Raw genomic sequence first — 22,197 nt, 5'->3', positions numbered from 1 at the left:
TGCTGAGTTTTCTCCAACATTTCCTGTTTTTATTTCAGATTTCCAGGAAATGCAGTATTTTGCTTTTGGATAATCCAGGTGTAATCTAACTTGGGCTTTATATAGTTGGCTCTCTGGATTCCATTAGACTTCTTTGATACCTTTTTTGAACCTGTCCAATATATTTTATTGATGTACGTATATGGATCCCTATAATCTCACTCCATCTCCACTATATTGAGTTTCATCATTTATAAAGTAATCTGAATAATCCTTTTGAGGCCCATTGTGGGTAACCTCACTCTTCCCCATATGGCAATCCATTAGCAATAGGTTTTCCCACTCCATTGTGCACTAATATCTGCACTGTTTAAGATACTGCTTACTTTATGCCATTGACAAATAATATTTGTGGCATTTCATTGCATCACTGAAGTTGCTAATAATTTGTGAATATACTGCCAGTTAGAGTACCTGCACCTTCCTCCTACTTTCTGATGCTTGCCATTCAGGCAATTTCCTATCAGATCAATAATTCGCCTTTGATTCTGAGTTTCATCTTTGGATAACATTTTCTTACGAATCACTTCATCAAATGTCTTATATAGTCACTTATAGGAAGTCCCTATAAATAGCATTTTTCTAAAGATTCAATTAGGTTTGTCAGGGATGACTTACCCTTTACTGGTTCTCATTCTGATCAATAATTTGTAGATAATAAGTAGCCATGAAGCTGGTCACCATTTTAAATAATGACCTTTATTTAAGCGGTCTTCAGATAATGACACCTTTAAACATCCCCTTGGCTTGTATCTACTGAAGTCAGTTATGGAGATTTGATTTTGGGCTTGATCTAGTAACAGTGAAGCCCTAGAAACTCCAAATAGTTTAAGACATTGATCCTCAGTGAAGTTCAGTCAGAATTAGTACTTCTGAAACTCTTCGGGTATGTAGCCTTTCTTATAATGCCATTCTCCTTCTTGTCCCAGATGGCCTCTGGAGGTTTGTTGGGGACCTGGTTTTCTCTGCAATGGTCTCCTCCTTCTCATCCATTATCTTCCCTTTTTCCTGAAAGTCCATAAGTAACATTACCAGAACAACCAAATCTGCAGTTAAGCAGCCGAAGAAGTGTAGTACCAGCAGAAACTTACACTGAGTCCTGAAATCAGGCAGATTGCAAAAGTTAAGAAACAATTATGAAGGCAAGCCAGACACTAAACCTGTATGTAGCATTGTGGAGTAATGTTGCCTATTGAATCATATTAAGTCTTTATACCCTTTCTAAACTATGGTGTTCAAAATTGGACAGAGTATTCTACTTGTGACTAAAGCAGTGTTTTATATAGATACAACATATCTTCATAGCTTTTTTTTAATCTATGCCTTGGTTAATAAAGTCCAGGATACCCAATGCTTTCTTATTACTTTCTTAATAGTTTGCTGACCTTCAAAGAATATGCATACTGATCTCTTTTCCTGCACACTCTTTGAAAACATTATATTAGCTTTCCTTGTTCTGCCTCTAAAAATCTACTATTTTGCATCAAATTTCACCTTGCATGCATTTGCTCTTTCCACTAGCCTATCTCTATCTGCTTAAAATTTATTACTATCCTCCATGCTGTTACAAAGCTTCCAAATTTTGTGTTATTTTCAAGCTATGAAATTGTTTAATATAATCCAAGTCCAATTCCTGAACATATGTTAAGAAAACTACCTTACTACAGTGAGAAAAACAAATTTTCCACTATTCTGTGTTCCCTCTCCCTGAGCAAATTTCATATCCAATTTGTTATCGCTGCTTTCAACCCTTGGATTTTGCTGCCAAGCCAGTAAATATAGCATTTTATCAAATACCTTTTGAAAATCCAAATATCAAACAGCAACTACGTTGCCCTCATTGATCATCTCAGCATCCCAAAAACAAAGTTAATATAGATAAGCATCAATTGCCTTCCATAGTCTCTGGATGCCCACTGTTACCTGGGCTGGATGCAAAGGGGCTTTCTCACTGGTCCTCTTTTAAAGTCACCAACCCAGAGTACATTTTGTGCCTATGTGACTCTCAGTGCTTCTTACAAATTTTCTTCATTTGTTCAAAGTTTTTGTCATTGGAGGAGTATAGATTCTCAGCTGAGGAATAGTAGGTGATGATCAAGAGGAATTTCCCTTGCCCTCATAGCTCCAATGTCCTGGATTTAATCCTGATCTCTGGTTCTGTATGTATGGAGTTTGCATGTTTTCCCTGTGATTGTATGGGTTTCCACCAGGTGTTCCAGTTTCCTCCTGCATCTTAATGACATGCAGGTTGGTAGGTTAATTGACAACTGTAAATTGCCTCTAGTGTGGGTGTGTGGTAGAATCTGGGGGGAGTTGATGAAAATGTAGGAAAAATAGTGGGGGATTGGGATTTCTCTCTGAGCAAGCGTAGGCCCAATGGACTGAAATGGCCTCCTCCTTTGTCATGAGGAAATATGGAATTATGAGACTTCAAAGGGTTTGGAGCCAAAGTTATGAATTCCCAGCAACACTCCCTCTCATGTGTATGTCGCTCTACAACCACCTTTGATAGGTTTGTTCTACTGGTAGACACACCCAAACATACAGTTAAATAAAAAAGTAATTTCAAAACTTGTAACTAGTAGAACAAAATTTGTATCTGCAGTACCCACCCTTTGAGAAGAAAAAGTCTCCTTAGGCTTCCAAAATGGCATCCCTGGTGCATGCCTGCATTTAGGGTCATACAGAACTGAAACAAGCCCTTTGGCCCAACTGATCCATGCCGACCAAGGTGCCCAGCCAAGCAAGTCCTATTTGCCAGCATTTGGCCTATAACCTTCTAAACCTTTCCTATGCATGTACCTGTCCAACTGTCTTTTAAAAGTTGTTATTGTATCTGCTTCAACCACTTCCTCTGGCAGTTCATTCCACATATATACCACCCTTTGTGTGTAAAAAAAAGTTGCCCCTTAAGTTCCTACTAAATAATTTATAGGATGAAATGTCTTAAACACCAGATTAGTGAGAGTGCTACTGAAATCACAGTAACCCTACTCAGTGGATGCAGAGTAGGCAGATCGTGACTTCAATTAGCACAGTGACTCAGCTAGTAGAGTTGCCTCATTGTTCCCGTGACCTGGGATCAATCCCAACTTGCGGTGCTGTCTGTGTGAAGCTTGTACATTCTCCCTGTGATCTTATTTTCCTCCCACATTAAAAGAAGTGCTGATAGGCTAATTAGCTATTGTAAATTACCCCTAGTGTAGATGGGTGATAGGAGTATCAGGGGAAGTTGACGGGCATGTGAGTGGGAATAGGTTACAGTAAAATAAGTGGGAGAATGGGACTAATGGGAAAGATGATAGGAACACTGGTGTGAGCCAGTGCTGAATGGCCTCCTATGCCATAAAAAATTAAGAAAGGAACTTTTCCATGTCCAAATTTGATGCCTGGGTTGATGCCATGCATATTGTTATTTTTTAGTACAGGTGAACCCTGCGTTGGGGGGGAGGAGTGTTGTGTTCCCAGAAAACTATCCATATCACTATTTTCTGTAATGCAAAACCACATCATCTGCGCATGCATTGAGAAATGCGAACTGAAAATAAGATAAAAATTGACACAAATTTTTATTCTTTATCTCAGATATTTTGGTCTGATTTGTGAGTTCCATAACTCGAAGGGTGAATTTCCATAACTCAAACTGCTGCAACACAGAGGTCACTTGTAGTTATAATGCAACCAAATGGCTTGTTAGGCCATTTCAGAAGGTTGTTAACCACACTTCTGTATGTGTGGAGTCACATATAGGTCTGACCAGGTAAAGATGGCAGATTTCCTCCCCCATGATAATATCATTGAATGGGTTGGGTTTTTACAACAATTGGTAGTTTCTGGGTCATGGTCTTTGAAACCAGCTCTTTTTAAAAAATGTTGATTTCAGATTTAATTAACTGAATTTAAATTTCACAGATGTGGTAGTGGGACGAAGTTGTGACTCTGGATAGTTGGTTTAGGCCTTATTTAGGCCACTGATCAGCCTCAATCAAATGAATTGGATAAAATGTTTTGAATTATATTGCTGAAGGTTCTTTGCTATCTTTTGATGGCACAAGTTGTGGACTAAAATACATCTAAATTAGCATAATGGCAGAGAGCTAATAGCATAGGACAGATATGTGTGTACCATTCACTTGACATGTGGGTATCAATTTTACAATAGCAGAGATGCCAACAACTTTCTAGGCCTTTTTTTTAATCATTTGTTATTACCATATTTCCTTACAACATAGAAGAAGGTCTCTTGGCCCATTAAGTCTATGCTGGCACTCAGAACAATCCCATTCCCCTGTTAATTTTTGCGACAACATCTTTCTCATCATTTCTACTACACACACTACACAAGGGGAAATTTACAGTGGCCAATTAACCTACTAACCAAGATGTCTTTGGAATGTGGGAAGCCAGGCACCCGGAGCAAATCCACTAAGGAGACGTGCAAAGTCCACACAGACAGCACTGAAGGTCAAGATTGAACCAGAGTTCCTGGAGCTATGAGGCAACAGCTCCACTAGTTGTGCCACTGTGCTGTTCACCATTTTGCAGAATCAAAATAATTTATGGCTGATTTTTAACAATCACTTGCTAGCAATGTGCAGAGCATTTTTTTAAATTAACAATTTAGTTTAATAGCAAAGTTTGCTTTCATCATGTTGGGATTTTCAGTTAGCTATTTATTTGCTACCACTTTATTTCATTCAGTCTTGGCCCGAAGATGCTCTGGAGGCTGTGGCAAAACGCTCATTGGGAGACATTGAAATGTCAGAGAAGATACGTGAGTGCTGCATTGACATGTGCAAGAGTTTTCATACCTCAACAATTGAATTGTCTGAAACATTCCATACAGAGCTTCAGAGGTACAACTATGTGACTCCCACCTCTTACCTGGAATTAATCTCCACATTTCAAGCCCTACTTGAAATAAAACGAACGTAAGTATAAATTAAGGGGGATATTTTTTAATTATGGGGTTTTCAAAAATGGTCATAACTGGTATTTGATAATCTGGTTAGACCAACTAGGTTGAGATGTATAATTCTGTTACAGATTCCTCATTGTTGTAAGAAAATATAGGAAGAGACTGTACATTTGCAGAATGATTGTCCAATTGGCAAACTAACTTCAATATAAATAAGTTCAAGTTGGATAGGAAGAATAAGGAGACTGGTCAGTCTTTGGAAAATAGAAGGAATCTTGGGGACATAGATTCACAGATCATTAAACATAGTGGTGCTGGTTTACAAAAATGTAGGCAATAATTTCTTTGACCTGTCCCCCTATTTTGAAAAACAATATTTTTTAAATGCTGAGATTCTAGTAAACAACTTCATTCAGAGGGATTAAAAACAAAATTATTCAGCAGGTCAAGTGGCATCTGTGAAAAGAGAAACAAGAGTTGATGTTCCAGGTCAAAGACCTTTCGTCAGAATTGGAAAAGTGAGAAAACAAGTTAGTTTTAAGGTGCGGGGGGAAGGGCGGGGGGCAGTGGAAGGCATGAACTGGATTAAACAAACATCTCTGATAGGTTGAGGCCAGAGTTGCCCAGGTGATCAGCTCTTAATGTAGACATATGGTTGATAGGTTAATGAGGGAAGGAGCAGTTACAGAGAGAAAACACAAACAAAGTAATATATAAAGGCCATAAAAGGTAGAGCTGTAGGAAATGTCCATCAGGTCATGCCATATGTTAGTGGAGAGAAAAACTGAATCAATATTACAGAGTGATAATTTACAACAGAACCGGAGAAAACAGAAACAGAGAAAACAAGTTAGAGGCTGTCCTTGGGTTAAGAATTCCATCTTATGAAATCCCCGACATCCAACGGGCTCCCATTAATAACATTAAATTCAAAAGTCTGACTTAGCAGTTCTTTTTTCTTACAAGTCTTATGAGCTTTTGGTGCCATTAATAACAATACTGTGAAGGTATGGTTACCATATCTAGTGATTTTTGTGTATTTTCTGACTTATGGACAAAATTGACTTATGGATATCTATAAAAATAGAACTTGTTCTTTACCCGCACTAGATGTTGTTTCTCCATTTTAGTGGAAATCCTACTGAGAGCACCAAATGCAGTAAACTAGATACAAGTGCAAATTAACTGCTGCTTTACCTGAAAGGGAAGAGGTAAAAATACAGATATTACATCTTAAATTGCATAGGCAAGTGTCATGAGAAGGGGAGTGGTTGATGGAACGGTCCCTTCAGAATGCTGGAAAGGGAGAGGAAGACAAGATGTATCTGGTGGTTGAATCTGGTTAAAGGGTGATGGAAATTGTGAAGAATAATCTGTTGAGTGTGAAGGCAGATGGCGTGGAAGGTGACCAAGGTATGCTTACTCTGTCTGGGAGGAGAAGTCTATTAAGGAGGCAAGGGTGGAAGGAAGTATAGTCAAAATAGCTGTGGTAGCCTTTGGGTTTGTAATAGATGCTTGTTGCTTACCTATTCCCTGAGATGAAAATAGAGATTCAGAAAAGGAAAGGAAGTCACATATGGACCATCTGAAGGTGAGAGCAGGGTGAAAATTTTAGGAAAAGTAATTAAATATTTGTGTTCTATAGAAATGCAAGAAGTAGCACCAATACAGTTGTTGATATACTGAGTTGAAGTGGCCCAAGTAGGGTTGAAACAAAGATTGTTCCACATATTCTACATAAGAACAGGCATAGTTTAGCCCACGTTCAGAGGAATTTTTGCACACATGATACTGAAAGTTAAACTGCAAGTCCAACAAGCAATTACGATGGTAAATGTTATTTTGGCCTTTATCGTAAGATAGTTGGAATATAAGAATAAGGAAGCTTTACTGTAGTTGTATAGGAGTTTGGTGAGACCACCTGTGGAGAACTTTGTGCAGCTTTGGCCTCCATACCTAAAGAAGGATAACTTGCCTTAGAGATTGTGCAAAATAGATCCACTGTATTTATTCTTTGGATGAGCAGATTGCCCAAGGATGGAGCTTTACTTACTGAGGTGCAAGTCCACCCTGCTCTGTGTGGGTTTGATGGGATAGATACTGAGGGGTTCTATATACCATCAGGTCCCTTTGCTTGTCTTTCAACTTGCGACATGTTGCACAAAAAAGGGATAAAATTTTGGTGCACCTTTCACACTTAAGTTTTTTTCAAAACAGGACAGAGGAAGTTGAAAATTTGATTGGCTTACAACTATTCAATAGTTGTCCATAGTGACCACCTGTAGTAATCACAGGGATCATTAAAACAGGATGTGCCAAATTCTTGCTGCAGCACCTCTCCCAGGATGGGAGAAGTCTTTGGTTATGTTGGCTGCTTTCCCAAAGCAGCGGGAAGTCAATGGAGAGGAGGCTGGTTTTTGTGATAGATTGGGCTGTGTTCACAACTCATTGCAATTTCTTGCTGTCTTGGGCATACCAAGCATTACATTACTTTATATTGCTAAAAATCAAGTTTGTGTTATTGCAGCAAGGGCAACAGGGTATCTATGGCCTAAAAGAGCAATTGGTCTAAACTATATCTCATTAATTGATAAAGTGTAAACATTATAAAAGAAACAGAAGGGCAGTGGTGAATTAGCATTAAACTTAGCACAGAATGAAAATAAAGGGAGGTAAGAACTGGATAAAGAGAAAGTGAGCAAAGAGATAAAGGGGAAATAAGAGATAATTTAAAGATTAGAGATTTTAAAAAGTTCAAATCTTAATGATAATTTGATACTTGTGACAGTTTGAACAGTTTAAATTGTTCCTTTGTATAATATTATATAAATATTATTATAAGTATTTAAAATATTTAAAACATTACCATAATGTTCAAACAATACATAACTATTGAGTTTCAGCTCTAACTTTATGCAGTATCTTGCAAATCCAGCGAGTTAAAAAAAAGTACAAGGTTGTATAAGGGAGAGATATGAAGAGATTTACAATTTGCAGGGTAACCCTCCTTCCCTTGAACTGTTAGGCATTTATGAATTATTAACATAGTATATTATGAATTTGGCAGTTTTGAGGAAGATTTTACCTATTAATGGCATCCATTTAAATGTTATGGTAATAAACCTGTGACTGAACACCAGATGCCTTGCCACCTGAAATGTCACATCATTGACCTGCTTAGCAATCATGGCAGGAATAGTTAATGAGCCAGTATCACAAATTATAGTTAAAGGAATTGTTGCTCACCTTTAAGTTTATCTAAATAACTTTTGGGTTAAATTTCTAGCTGTTTAAGCAAATATTTTTCTATTTAATACACCTGGAGAGCGAGCTTGTGGAAGGTAAGATGAATCTCACAGGTTGCGTGTTCTGAAATTGTGATCAAAGAAATACTGCTGGATTTTAACATTAAGGGTTCCAAATCAGGAGGAGGTGAAATGGCAAAGAAGATAGCAAAAATATGCACATTGGCACAGGAGGCTTTACATCATGCAGGTGTACAGGAACAGAGCATGTTTGTTATAGAGTCAGAGTCAAAGAGTCATACAGCACAGAAATATGTCCTTCGGCCCATCATGTCCATGCCGGCCATCTAGTACCCATCTTTACTAATACCATTAACAGTCTTGGTCTATATCCTTTTATACCTTGGCAACTGAAGTGCTCATCTGGATCCTTCTTAAATGTTGTGAGTGTATGTGTCTCCATCACCCACTCAGGCAGTGCAAACCAGTCAATCTCTAGGAGAAAAATGTATTCTTCAGATCCCCTCTTAACCTCTTATCCCTTAGTCTAAACCTATGCCCTCTAGTTGTAGACACCTTTGCTCTGGAGGAAAATTTCCTACTGTCTTCTTTATCCATGCTCCTCATAATTTTGTAAACCTTTTAGATAGTCTCCAAGGAAAATAAATTCAGTCTTTTCAGTCTCTCCTCAAAACTAAAATGTACCATCCCAGCCAATGTCCTGCTGAATCTTCTTTGCACTCTCTCCAGAACAATCATGTCCTCCTTATACTGTGGAACCAGAACTGTACACAGTACACTTAACCAATGATTTACAAAATTATATCGCAATGCAAGTATCCCATATGCCTTCTTGACCTTGACCATCTTATCTACCTATGCTGCCACCCTCAGGAATCTTTGGACATGTAGACCAAGGTCCCTCTGTTCCTCAATACTCTCTAGGGCCCTACCTACCATTCATTATCCTACCCTTATTAGTCTTCCCGCTGTCCTTAACTTGCACTTATGACAATTATATTCTATCTGCCATCACTCTGCCCATCTATTTGCAGAGAATTGTGGACACGGCTCAGTCCAACATGAAAACCAACCTCCTCTCCATGAACTCTGTCTACACTTCCCGCTGCTCGGGAAAGCAGCCAGCATAATCAAAGGCCCCTCCCACCGTCGACATTCTCTCTTCTCCTGCCTTCAATTGGGCAGAAGATACAAAAGCTTGAAAACATGCACCACCAGGTTCAAGGACAGTTGTACAACTCTTGAACAGACCCCTCGTATGATAAAGATGAACTCTTGACCTCACAATCTACCTCGTCATGGCCTTTGCACCTTATTGTCTTCCTGCACTGCACTTTCTCTGTAACTGTAACACTATATTCTGCATTTCGTTATTGCTCTTCCCCTTGTTACTACCTCGATGTACTTGTATTCTGAAATGATCTGGGTGGATGGCATGCAAAACAAGTTTTTCACAGTATCTCGACACATGTGACAATAATAAACCAATTACCAACTGATCACTTTCATCCTGCGGCCTGACTATCCTTCTTGCTATCAGTAATGCACCAATTTTCACAGCTGATGCAGGGATTCGACCTGAAATATCGACAGTTCCTTTCCCCCTACAGATACTGCTCGACCCACTGAGTTCCTCCAGCAGATTGTTTGTTGCTGTAGATTCCAGCATCTGCAGTCTCTTGTGTCTCCACCAATTTTCATTTTGTGCTCCAACCTAGAGATAATCACATATATTTCACCTGTTGCAATGAGAATTGGAGCTCATCTGGAAACCCAGTGGCAGAGATGCTCACTGGAATTTTATGATCAGTAAAGCAATCAATTCAAAAGTTGTGCATAATGTTTTGAATATTTTGTCTTTAGTGAAGTACTGAAGATGAAGAGGAGATATGAAGTTGGTCTAGAGAAACTAAACTCCGCTGCATCTCAGGTTGCCACCATGCAGTCTGAATTGGCGGCCCTGCAACCTGAACTGATAGTTGCCAGTGCAGCAGTGGATGATATGATGGTGGTCATTGAAAAAGAATCTATTGAGGTCTCAAAAACAGAGGAGATTGTGAAAGCTGATGAAATCATTGCAAATGATCAAGCCATGGCAGCAAAGGCAATTAAAGATGAATGTGATGCTGATCTGGCAAAAGCATTACCAGTTTTGGAGGCTGCACTTGCTGCCCTTGACACGCTCACTACACAGGTAAGGAAAGAATTTGTCAGTTTTCTGGTGCATCTGTAGAAAACAATTTATGAATTTCCAGATTCAGAGCAAGTGTATATTTTCTAAATGTCAAACCACTGTCTTATTTCAATATTTCTGAGTTAATTTATATTATGGTGTTAAACATCCCACATCTCGAATGTAAAATTTAACTTGGACTTTAGTCATCCATGTGTGGGCTGAAACAGATGGAATATTCAAGTGTCACTAAAGAAATGAAGTCAGAAGCTAATTTTGTCTGCATGTTTTTCTGGATTTTTGGCTTGCATCAAAGGATAAGTTTAGTGTAATTTATTATTATATATGAGGCAACAAATTGTGAATAGATAACATTTCACTAAAATTTGCATTCTGGTCCGTTATATATTTCATGTAGAATAAACTGGTTTATAATCGGCTTGCCAGGGGGCTCATCAGTTCACCTTTGTTAAAATAAGGAAAAACTGCACAAGACTGATGCATATCACAGGACTGATTATATACAGTGTGGCATCTTATTGTTGGGGTCATCTACCTCATTTCCCCAGATCATGCAGCCACATGGAATCATAGAGTCTTCTGTCACAGAATGAGGCTCCTCGGTCTGTTGAATCAATGCCATTTGTTTATAGAGCAACCTGGAAAATGTTGTATGATTAGATATGAAACAGATATGGCATTTCCCAGATTGCAGGTAAAGGAACACTGAGACTATGAACTAAGACAATCTCCATCACAGACTTAAAATGTGTAATCTAGCATTTAAGCTGTTGTGACACCACATTGAATTTTCCTTTTTTAGGATATCACTGTGATGAAAGCTATGAAGAGCCCGCCAGCTGGTGTAAAACTGGTTATGGAGGCAATTTGTATTTTGAAAGGAATAAAGCCAGACAGAATTCCAGATCCTACTGGATCAGGTAAAAAGATTGAAGATTTCTGGGGCCCAGCCAAAAAGGTATTGGGTGACATGAAGCTTTTGCAGTCTCTCCATGAATTTGACAAGGACAATATTCCTCCAGCATACATAAATGTCATCAGGAATAAATACATAACGAATCCAGAATTTGTTCCAGAAAAGATTCGTAATGCATCCACTGCAGCTGAGGGTCTTTGCAAATGGGTCATTGCAATCGACTCTTATGATAAGTAAGTACTTATAATTGGATTATAGAACATTGAAATCTTTTTGAATTCACCAGTTTTACTTTTATATGAGATGGAATTAGTTTTTGTTTTCTCCATTTTTATCAGGGTAGCTAAAGTTGTGGCTCCCAAGAAAGCAAAACTAGCATTGGCTGAAGGTGAATTGAAAGTAGCTATGGATGGGCTAAGGAAAAAGCAAGCTGCCCTTAAAGAGGTGCAAGATAAGCTTGAAAAATTGCAGGACCAATTGGAAACAAATAAACAAAAGAAAACAGATCTGGAAAATCAGGTAATTTATACCACATTATTGGAATCGTTAGAAAAGATGAAATCTATCAATAAGTAAGTCTCCGTGTGGCATACATAAATTGCATTGAAGATATTATCCATAAGACAAAGTGTGACACTATATTGCAAATGACTCAAGGAAAATAGTAGGAATTCAGTTACTGACCTGGAGCATGAAATGCATTACATAGAAAATACATCACAGAAACAGATTATTTGACTGAATACAACTGTTTGTATTTCAGGTTCTCCTGAAATATTCAAAATTCTACATGCCTATTTAGTTCTCATATCAAATATCCCCCTTTCCTTCAGCCACCAACCTAACCTATCCTTAAATGTTCATGGTTGCTAGTGCATTCCATAGCTCCAGAACCAGTTATAAATATATTTCTCCTTCTTTCATCCTAAATCTCTTGCATTTAATCTTCCATTAATGTACCCCCTTACTAGGCTCCTTTGTTCTTTTGAAAGAGCCTCCATTTTTCATGTCTGTCTTTGTCTTTATGTCTCTTCATTCAGCACAGCGTCTGGTTAAATATGTACTGTACCTTTCCTTCTGCTAGTTGCAATGTGATCCCACCACCAATGACATCTTACCCTCCCCACCCCTTTCTGCTTTACCATTCTGGTTTACAAACGACTCTCTTCATGACTCCCTGGTTCACTCATCCCTCCCAACCATCCCTCTCTCTCCCCAGGCACTTTCCTCTGCAACCATAGGAGTTGTAACACCTGTCCATGCACCTACTCCCTCACCACCATTCATGGACCAAAGCAGTCCATGAGGCAGAGGCAAGGTGAGGCAGAGATTCACATGCACCTCCTCCAAGCTTGCTTATTGCATTCAGTGCTCTTGATGTAGCCTCCCCTACATTGCTGAGACCAAACGCTTTTTGGAATACCTGGGCTCCGTCTGCCATGGTCATCTGGAGCTCTCAGTTGCTAGCCATTTTAATTCCCTTCCCCATTTCCACAGAGACCTGTCTGTCCTTGGTCTCCTCCACGGCCAGGGTGAGGCTAAATGCAAGCTAGAAGAACAGCACCTCATATTCCGCCTGGGTAGTCTACAACCTAATGGCACAGACATTGAATCCTCCAATTTCAGGTAACCTGCACCTCCTCTGTTCCTTTTCTCTCTCCTCCTGGTCTACCCAGTGTCTCATACATACCCTCCACCCTCTAGCCCCCATCACCCTGTTTCTTACCCCTTCTCCACTTGCTCCATTGGTACATCACCCATCACACTCCTTCCAATGGGTTCCCCCCACCCCCTCCTTTTCCCATCTGACACCCCACCTCCCTTATTTGGTTCCATGCTCCACCCTTATTTCCTATCAGATTCCATCATCTGCAGCGCTTTGTTGCTTCCATCTATCTCCTCCCAGACTCTGTCACGATTTCCATACTTCTCACCTAAATCCACCAACTGCTTGCAAGCTCTTGCTCCACCCCTTCCTCTCACGTCTTTGTACTGGTTATCACCCATGTTTCTGTCCAGATGGAGGGTCTCAACCTAAAAGCTTGACTGTCTGTTTCCCTCCACAGACACTGCCTGACCCGCTGAGTTCCACCAGCAGATGATATTTTGCTCCAGATTCCAGCATCTATATGTCTCGAGCATATCTTCTCTGTTGCATTAACATCTCATGGTTTGATGCACAAAGCTTCACATGTAATTCCAGATGTAGTCTCAGTAATATCTCTGACCTCTCTCCTCTCTTTGTCCGGCCCCTTCCTCTTCTCCATCCCTCTTCTCCTCTCCCTATCACCCTCTCCCCTCTCTCTCTCAGTCCGCCCCCTCCCCACTCTCTCAGTCCGCCCCCTCCCCTCTCTCTCAGTCCGCTCCCTCCCTCTCTCAGTATGCCCCCTCCCCTCTCTCTCTCAGTCTGCCCCCTCCCCTCTCTCTCTCAGTCGCCCCCTCCCCTCTCTCTCAGTCCGCTCCCTCCCTTTCTCAGCTCCCTCCCCTCTCTCTCTCAGTCGCCCCCTCCCCTCTCACTCTGTCCGCCCCTCCCCTCTCTCTCTGTCCACCTCTCCACTCCCTGCAACCCTCTCTCTCTCTCCCCCCCTCTCTCACTCACCACCTCCAACCATCTCTCTCTCTCCCTCCACCCTCCCCAACCATTTCTCTCTCTCTCACTCTCCCTCTCTCTCTAACCTCCCCTCCCTCTGGTGCTCTCCCACCCTCTCCCCCCATCTTACGCTCTGACCCTCTCCCTCCCTCTCTCGGACCCCCACCTCTCATTCTCTCGAGCTCCGCTCCTCTCCTCTCCTCTCCTCTCCTCTCCTCTCCTCTCCTCTCCTCTCCCCTCCCCTCCCCTCCCCTCTCCATCCCCTCCCCTCCTCGCCTCCCCTCCCTTCCATCCCCCCTCCCCTTCCGTCCCGTCCCCTCTCCATCCCCTCCCCTCCCCTCCCCTCCCCTCCCCTCCTCTCTCCGTCCCCTCCCCTCCCCTCCTCACCTCCCCTCCCCTCCTGTCCTCCAATCCCTCTCCCCCATCTCCCCCTCCTCCCCTCTCCCCCTCCCTCCCCCTCCTCCCCTCTCCCCCTCCCTCCCCCTCTCCCCTCTCCCCTATCCCCCCTCCCTATCCCCCTCCCTATCCCCCCTCCCCTCTCTCTCCCCCTCCCCCTCCCTCCCTCCCCCTCTCCCCTCCCTCACCCCATCTCTCCCTCTTCCCCCTCTTTGCCTTCTCTTCCCCCTCCCTCTCCCCCCTCCCCCCTCTCCCCCTTCCCTCCCTCCCCCTCTTCCCCCTCACCCCCTCCCCCTCACCCCTCTCTTCCCCACCCCCTCCCTTACCCCTCTTCCCCCTCCCCATCCCTATCCCTCCTCCCCCCTCTCCTCCCTCTCTCCACCCCCTCTCTCCACCCCCTCTCTCTCCTCCCTCTCTCCACCCCCTCTCTGTCCGCCCTCTCTGTCCCCCCTCTCTGTCCCCCCTCTCTGTCCCCCTCTCTGTCCCCCTCTCTCTCCCCCTCTCTCTCCCCCTCTCTCTCTCCCCTCTCTCTCTCCCCTCTCTCTCCCCTCTCTCTCTCCTCCCCTGCCCCCTATCTCTTGCCCCCACTCTCTCTCTCTATCCCCCTCTCTCCCTCCCACCTCAGTTCCTCTCTTATCGCTTCACATCTCTCCCCCACCCTGCCAGTCCTTTCTCTCCTTTTCCCTTCTCCTACCCCTCTCCCTTGCATTGAACAATAAATGAAAACATCCAACAGATATGTAGTACCATATCTCTTGGTGGCTACAATGTGAAAGCACTATGGGGAGCACCAGGTGTTTGCATAATTAAGGAACAGGCAATGTATCATGTGAGATTAGGACAGAGTATTTGTTGGAGTATTGAGCCTCAAGTGGTAGCTTGGCATCAGATCGCTGATGATTGCTCACAGAATCATAGTCATGGAGCACAGAAACAGGCCCTTTGGCTCATTGAGTCCAGAAGATCATAAGATATACGAGCAGAATTAGACAATTCAGCCCATCGAATCTGCCCTGCCATGGCCGATGTTTCTTTCAACCCCATTCTCCTGCCTTCTCCCCGTAACCCTCAACCTCCTTGGAAAATCAATCTCTGCCTTAAATACACCCAATGACTTGGCCTCCACAGCCCTCTGTGGCAATGAACTCCACAGATTCTCCACCCTTTGCTGAAGAAATTCTTCCTCATCTCAGTTTTAATGGGATGTTCCTTTATTCTGAGGCTATGCTATTGGATCCTAGACTCTCCTGCTAATGGAAACCTTTCAGTATCTGGTAGGTTTCAATGAGATTCTCCACCACCACCCCCCCCCCCCCCCCAAGTCTTCTGAATTCCATGGCCCAGAGACATCAAACACTCCTCACAGGTTACGCCTTTCATTCCTGGTATCATTCTTGTGAACCTCCTCTGGACCCTCTCCAGGGCCAGCACATCTTTCCTTGGATATGGGGCCCAAAATTGCTCACAATCTTCTAAATGCGGTCTGACCAATGCCTTATCAAGCCTCAGCAGAACAATCTTGCTTTTATGTTCTCCTCTTCTTGAAATGAATGCTGATATTGCATTTGCCTTCTTTAGTACTGACTCAACCTGCAAGTTAACCTTAAGGAAATCCTGAACTAGAATTTCCAAGTCCCTTTGCACCTCCAACTTCTAGATTCTCCTGCTATTTAGAACATAGTCTACACCTTTATTCTTCCTACCAAAGTGCATAACCCCACATTTCCCTGTGCTGTATTCCATCTGCCGCTTCTTTGCCCACTGTCCCAACCTGTCCAAGTCCTTTTGCAGACTCCCTGCCTCCATGATGCGACCTGTTCCTCCACCTATCTTGGTATCATCTGCAAACTTGGCCGCAATGCCATCAGTTCCTTCATTAATGTATGAAATGTGTGGCACCTTGTCAAAGGCCTTCTGAAAATCCAAGTAAATGACATCCACCCACTCTCTTTCTCACCTGCTTGTTACCTCCTCAAAGAATTCTAACAGATCTCTTCAGCTACCTCTTTCAGAACTCTGGGGTGTAGTCCATCTGGTTCAGGTGATTTATCCACCTTCAGGCCTTACAGCTTCCCTAGCACCTTCTCCTTAGTAATGGCCACTACACTCATCTCTGTCCCCTGACTCTCTTGAATTTCTGGCATGTTACTGGTGTTTTCCATAGTGAAGACTGACACATAATACTTATTTAGTTCCTCTGCCGTTTCTCTGTTACCCATTACTACTTCTCCCACATCATTTTCAAGCAGTTCAATGCTCACTCTAGCCTCTCTCTTACCCTTTATGTATCTAAATAAAGACATTTTGAATCTTATATTATTGGCTAGTTTACCCTCATATTTCATCTTCTCCTCCCTTATAGCTTTTTTTTAGTTGTTTTCTGACGGCTTTTGAAGGCTCCCAATCCTCTGACTTCCCATTAATCTTTGCCACATTGTATTCCTTCCCTTGCTTTTATGCTGTCCCAGACTTCCCTTGTCAGCCATGGTTGCCTTGTCCTACCTTTGGTGTGCTGCTTCCTTTGGATAAAATTCTGCTGTGTCTTCCGAATTACTCCCATAAACTCCTGTCATCGCTGCTTCACCGTCTTCCCTGCTAGAGTCTCCTTCCAATCAACTCTGGCCAGCAAACCTCTGTAGTTGCCTTTACTCAACTGTAATACCTCAGTTACATCAGATTTCAGCTTCGCTCTCTCAATCTGCAGAGTTCACACCAACTATCAAGCACCATTTTACTCTAATCCTACAGTAAACCCAATTTATTCTCATTACATTCCATTCAACTCCTCCTAAATCCTACCACTCACCTGCACACTAAGGTCTATTTGCTATGGCCAATTAACCTCCAACCTGCATGTTTTTGCAATGTGGGAGGAAATTGGAGCACCCTGTGACCACGTGACCACAGGTAGAATATCTAAACACCACACAAACAGCACCGCGGTCAGATCACTGGAGCTGAAGACAGCAGCTCTACTAATTTCACCCCTGTGCTATTAAAAGGTGTCTGATGCCATGTACTTATTCTGTATACACTTGGCAGGTAGTCATTAACTCAGTAACACCCTTACCAATGTGATATTCAATGCAATTCCTCCCATAAATGTAGGCATTCAACATGGAAGTATAAGGAAACTTTTACCTTTCAAAGGGTAGGTTCTGTGGATAGGAATTTTGTTCTGCTGGTCAACACTTCAAATGTTTTTTTTTATTTAACTGTTTCTTAGTTTGGGCTTAATTTTATTAAGAGTAATTTCATTTTTATTTCAGCACTGGGCGATGGAACTCTCAACTCTGTGCATTAGTTGCAACTTCACTGACTGGCAGGTTAAATACAGTACAGTCTGTTGAAGAGAAAGTATCTCCGCTCATTCCTAACTCATCTAACTGTACTACATGGAGTTTTACAATTCATACATTAGCAATACTTATTAGCATGTCTTAAAATAAGCTCTCATTTCTGAGGAATATTGCCGCCTTTGGTCAAATTTGACTTATGGAGCCCTTATACTCTGACCCTACAGAAGTATAAGGAACATAGGGACAGGAGAGGTCATTCAGCACCTTGCACTAATTTCATCACTCATGATTGTGGCTAATCTATATCTTAATCCTATTTCCCATTTTTGTACCATAACCCAGAATACCATTGACTAAAAAATGAATCAGTTTCAGCTCCAGATTTTCACTACCCTTTGTATGTGAAATATATAGAACATGTAGCTCTAATTTTAAGGTTATCCCCTCTTGTTCTTGAGTGTCCCATCAGAGAAAATAGTGTCTCTGTATCTACTTTCAATCCTTTTAAACATTCCAGTCAGACCTTCATGTTTGAGGGAACACAGATGTGGTGTTTGTAATCTCTCATTGTAATTTAAACATTACATCTTGGTATCATTTAGCCTCTTCCCCTTCTGAGGTTGGTGTTTAAAATTAAACTATCCTAGATGGAGTCTAAGCAGACCTTTATATAATTGTAGTATAACTTCAGCCTTGTGTATTCCAGATCCCTTGAAATGAAGGGCAACATGCATTAGTCTTTCTAAATAATTTTAGTACCCAACCTCTAGCTTCTAGTGACACTGTAGACATTTCTGTGCATTTTGTTAATAATTTTGGTTACACATTAAACATTTTTTCTTGGTAATATGAATGAATTGTTCAGATTTACTGCATGCTGACATTTCTGGCTTTTCAGATGTAATGACAATTTTTATTTCATTGATACCTTTCTATTTCTAGTTCAAACACCTTTTGTAAATGACACTTGTTGCAGAAGAGCAAATCTTTCAGCTATTCCATTAAACTTAATAGATTAATAAGTGTCCACCTTAATGGATCATGAAATAAGTAAATTTTCAACTTCTGTTAACGTGTGACAATAATGGTGCCTTACCTTCTAGGTTGATTTGTGCAGTAAAAAATTGCACCGTGCTGATCAACTCATTGGTGGACTTGGTGGTGAGAAGACACGTTGGAATCAGACAGCCAAAAATCTAGGACAACAATACACTAATCTGACTGGTGATATCCTGATTTCCTCAGGAATTGTGGCATATCTTGGGGCCTTTACTTCGACCTATAGACAGGTAGTCTTAAAAATAAAATAATAAATTTCAATTGGTACAAACATGGAATTTTTCACCAGTCTTTCTATGCAGTATATTCTTATACTTGTATTTTTATATAAAATTCTTTTACGTAAAATTGATTCAGCAATTGTAAAATTTGATCTTTAAAACATGTTTTAATATTAGTTTTAACATAAGGTGTAGAATTTCATGAAAAGAGTTAATATGTCATTTAGGTGTCCGTGTAGTTTCTCAGTGCAGAACTCGATCTCCCCACTCATGAAAAAGTGGCACTCTTGTCTCATCAACCACAAGATGAAGATCACTGCTACTCTTTTTAGTAGGATTGTGCAATTTAATTGGTAAAGAGGGAGGTAGTGTAGCTATCCAGTTCTGCTGACTTGGCAAAGTTACTTGAGGTGCATGAACAAAGGATAGTACATACATGTCCATTTCATTCAATTAGCATCCTTCTTTATACAATAGCAGTTAACTTATCCTACCTGTGTGCCAGAATTCAGAAACCTGCCACAGAGCATTCATCAGGCAACAATTCACCAGATCATCCTTAATGATCCAGTGGCAATTCTCCAGACAGTCAGAATTATTTTAACCCCTTATAATAGTTGGGAAAACGATGATTGCAGGTTTAAAATTTGAATATCGTGAAAAATTGAACATCATACCAGTACTTAATAGAGGCAGATTGGGCCAGGTGGTCTTCCAACAAGAAGAGGGTCTATTATTTAAATAATGTTGCTGTGGGTACATTCCTCAAGTTTTAAGTGTTTCAGATTTAAGAGTTTCAGGCTGGTTTCCAAGACCAAATAGAAACACATCCAGATTGTTGTCTTTCAATCTTTGTTCATGGGCCTGGTGTTAGAAATATGAAAATGGTTCACTTTGTTTTACTGGGACTTTCTACGGATTTGACTACAAGCCACATTGGTAAAGGAATTTCTATGGAACACCTTATTTAACATCCAGTTGTAACACACTGATTGTAATGTGATAAAATAATCTGAAACAAGTATACATTTATTCACACCAGACTGGCCTCACAACTGGCTTGCTCATTGATGGTCTTTTCCTTCTACCAAGCAATTTTAAAAACACATTATAAAGTACTAACACAACTGCAGAAGTGTTTTGTTAGTGGCTATTATAATTGTGCAATGGTCATTGATTTTGGAACATTCTTTCAAGCTAATTGTCCAACAATACGTAGTTCAATTTTGAAGTCTGTTGTCCTATTGCTTTCATGTGAACTGGTAACAGGAGATGGAACTTTGCTCTCCATTACTTTGAATCATAGATGTGCTCTAAAAGAATCTCGGTTGTTGCTTGTAAAATAAATATTTATGAAATCTGACAATTTAAGTAACTTAGATTTCTTTGAAGCAGAACAGATTTTATTTCCCCTGTATTTACTGTTATCTATTGCACACGCAACATGTTTCTTGTTTACAACTTGTATGTTCACAGTCCTTAATAAAGTATTTATTTTAATCAAGTCATCTGTTATATTGTAGCACCAAGCAGAAAAGTGGGTCAACAAATGCAAGAAAATGCTCATCCCATGTTCTGATGATTTGTCTTTGACAACCACTCTGGGGGATCCTGTAAAAATCCGAGCTTGGAATATTGCTGGATTACCTTCTGATAATTTTTCCATTGATAATGGCATTATCATATCGTAAGTATTTATAACCAATATTAACAGTTCTACCATTAATGAAGGGATTTTATTTACATGGTTGATAGGTCCTAGAATTTGGAATACAAGCTGCCCAACAAAATCAAGTAGTGTGGCAATTCAAGTTCAAGATTATTTTCATAGGCATACATACACTGGATATAAATACCATGAAAATTAGCTTTTTGCAGCAGCACAGCACATTACAAACATAAGTTAACATAAATTGACGTAAATTATACAAAATAAATCTAATGACAGAAGTGCAAGTTGAGAGAGAGAAAAAAATATATAGCCTGAGGTAGTGTTATGGTTTTTCAGGTCAGTTCAAGAACCTGATGGCAGTGGGGAAGAAGTTGTTGTTGAACTTTGAGGTGTGGGTCTTCAGGTTCCTGTACCTCCTACCCAATGGCAGCATCAAGAAGAGGGCATGGACTGGATGGTGGGGCTCTCTGATGATGGATGTTGCCTTCCTGAGACATGACCTCTTGTTGATGTCCTCAATGGTGGGGAGAGCTGTACCTGTGATGGAACTGGCTGAACCCACTACTCTCTGTAGCCTCTTGCATTCCTGTGCATTGGAGTTTCCATATCAGGCTGTGATGCAACCAGTCAGAATGAGATGTTGACAAGCAGGAACTTGAAACTGCTTACCCTTTCCACTGTAGACCCTTCAATGAGGACTGGTGCGTGTTCGTTTGACTTTTCCTTTCTAAAGTCCACAATCATTTCCTTGGTTTTGCTGATGTTGAACGTAAATTTGTTATTATGATACAACTCAACCAGCTAACCTATCTCACTCGTGTACGCCACCACATCACCATCTGCGATTCTGCCAACAACAGTGGTGTCATTGGTGAATTTCTGGATGTGTTGGAGCCAAGCTAAGCCACACAGTTGTAGGTATAGAGAGAGTAGAGCAGGGGTTAAGCATGCAGTCTTGATGTGCGCTGTGTTGATGGTCAGTGAGGATGAGATGGTGTTTCAGATCTGCACTAATTGTGGTCTCCCAGTGAGGAAGTTGAGGATCCAATTGCATAGGGAGGTACAGAGATCCAAGTCTTGGAGCTTGACGATAAGTTGTGAGGCGATGATGGTGTTGAATGCTGAGCTGTAGTCAACGAACAACAGTCTGATGTACGTGTCCCGGTGGTCCAGAGCAGAGTGGAGAGCCAGCGAGAAAGTGTCTGCTGTAGACCTATTGTGGCAATAGGTGAATTGAAGTGAGTCCAGGTCCTTGATTCAAGTCATAACCAACCTCTTGAAGCACTTTATTATGATGGGTGTATGTGCTATGGGACAGTAGTCATTGAGGCAGGTCACCCTGCTGTTCTTGGGCACCGGTGCAATTGATGCCACCTTGAAGCAGGTGGAAACCTCAGAACGCAGAAGCGAGAGGTTGAAGATGTCCCTGAACACTCCTGCCAGTTTGGTCAGCACTAATTTTTAGCAATCGACCAGGTATGCCATTTGCCTGATGCCTTGCAAGGTTCATCATCCTGAAGTATGTTCTGATGTCGGCCTCCAAGACTGAGGTCACAGGATCGTCATGTGCAGGTGTGTCATTGTTCTCCCTCTCAACCATGCATAAAAGGCAATAAGCTCACCAGGA

General features: G+C 41.3%; 1 protein-coding gene across 1 annotated transcript in view; it reads left to right on the top strand.

The window, feature by feature from the left end:
* Positions 1 to 22,197, top strand: part of dnah7 (dynein, axonemal, heavy chain 7) — a 236,137-nt gene that overhangs the window by 133,746 nt on the left and 80,194 nt on the right. Inside the window, exons 41-46 of the mRNA XM_052011084.1 lie at positions 4,741 to 4,970; positions 10,087 to 10,417; positions 11,220 to 11,566; positions 11,672 to 11,852; positions 18,722 to 18,907; positions 20,422 to 20,585. Coding sequence (XP_051867044.1) covers positions 4,741 to 4,970; positions 10,087 to 10,417; positions 11,220 to 11,566; positions 11,672 to 11,852; positions 18,722 to 18,907; positions 20,422 to 20,585 — 1,439 coding nt within the window. The remainder of the gene's footprint in view (positions 1 to 4,740; positions 4,971 to 10,086; positions 10,418 to 11,219; positions 11,567 to 11,671; positions 11,853 to 18,721; positions 18,908 to 20,421; positions 20,586 to 22,197) is intronic.

The sequence above is a fragment of the Pristis pectinata genome, chromosome 1 (genome assembly GCF_009764475.1).
Source record: "Pristis pectinata isolate sPriPec2 chromosome 1, sPriPec2.1.pri, whole genome shotgun sequence".
NCBI classification, from domain to species: domain Eukaryota; kingdom Metazoa; phylum Chordata; class Chondrichthyes; order Rhinopristiformes; family Pristidae; genus Pristis; species Pristis pectinata.
This window is presented reverse-complemented; position numbering and strand designations above follow the sequence as displayed.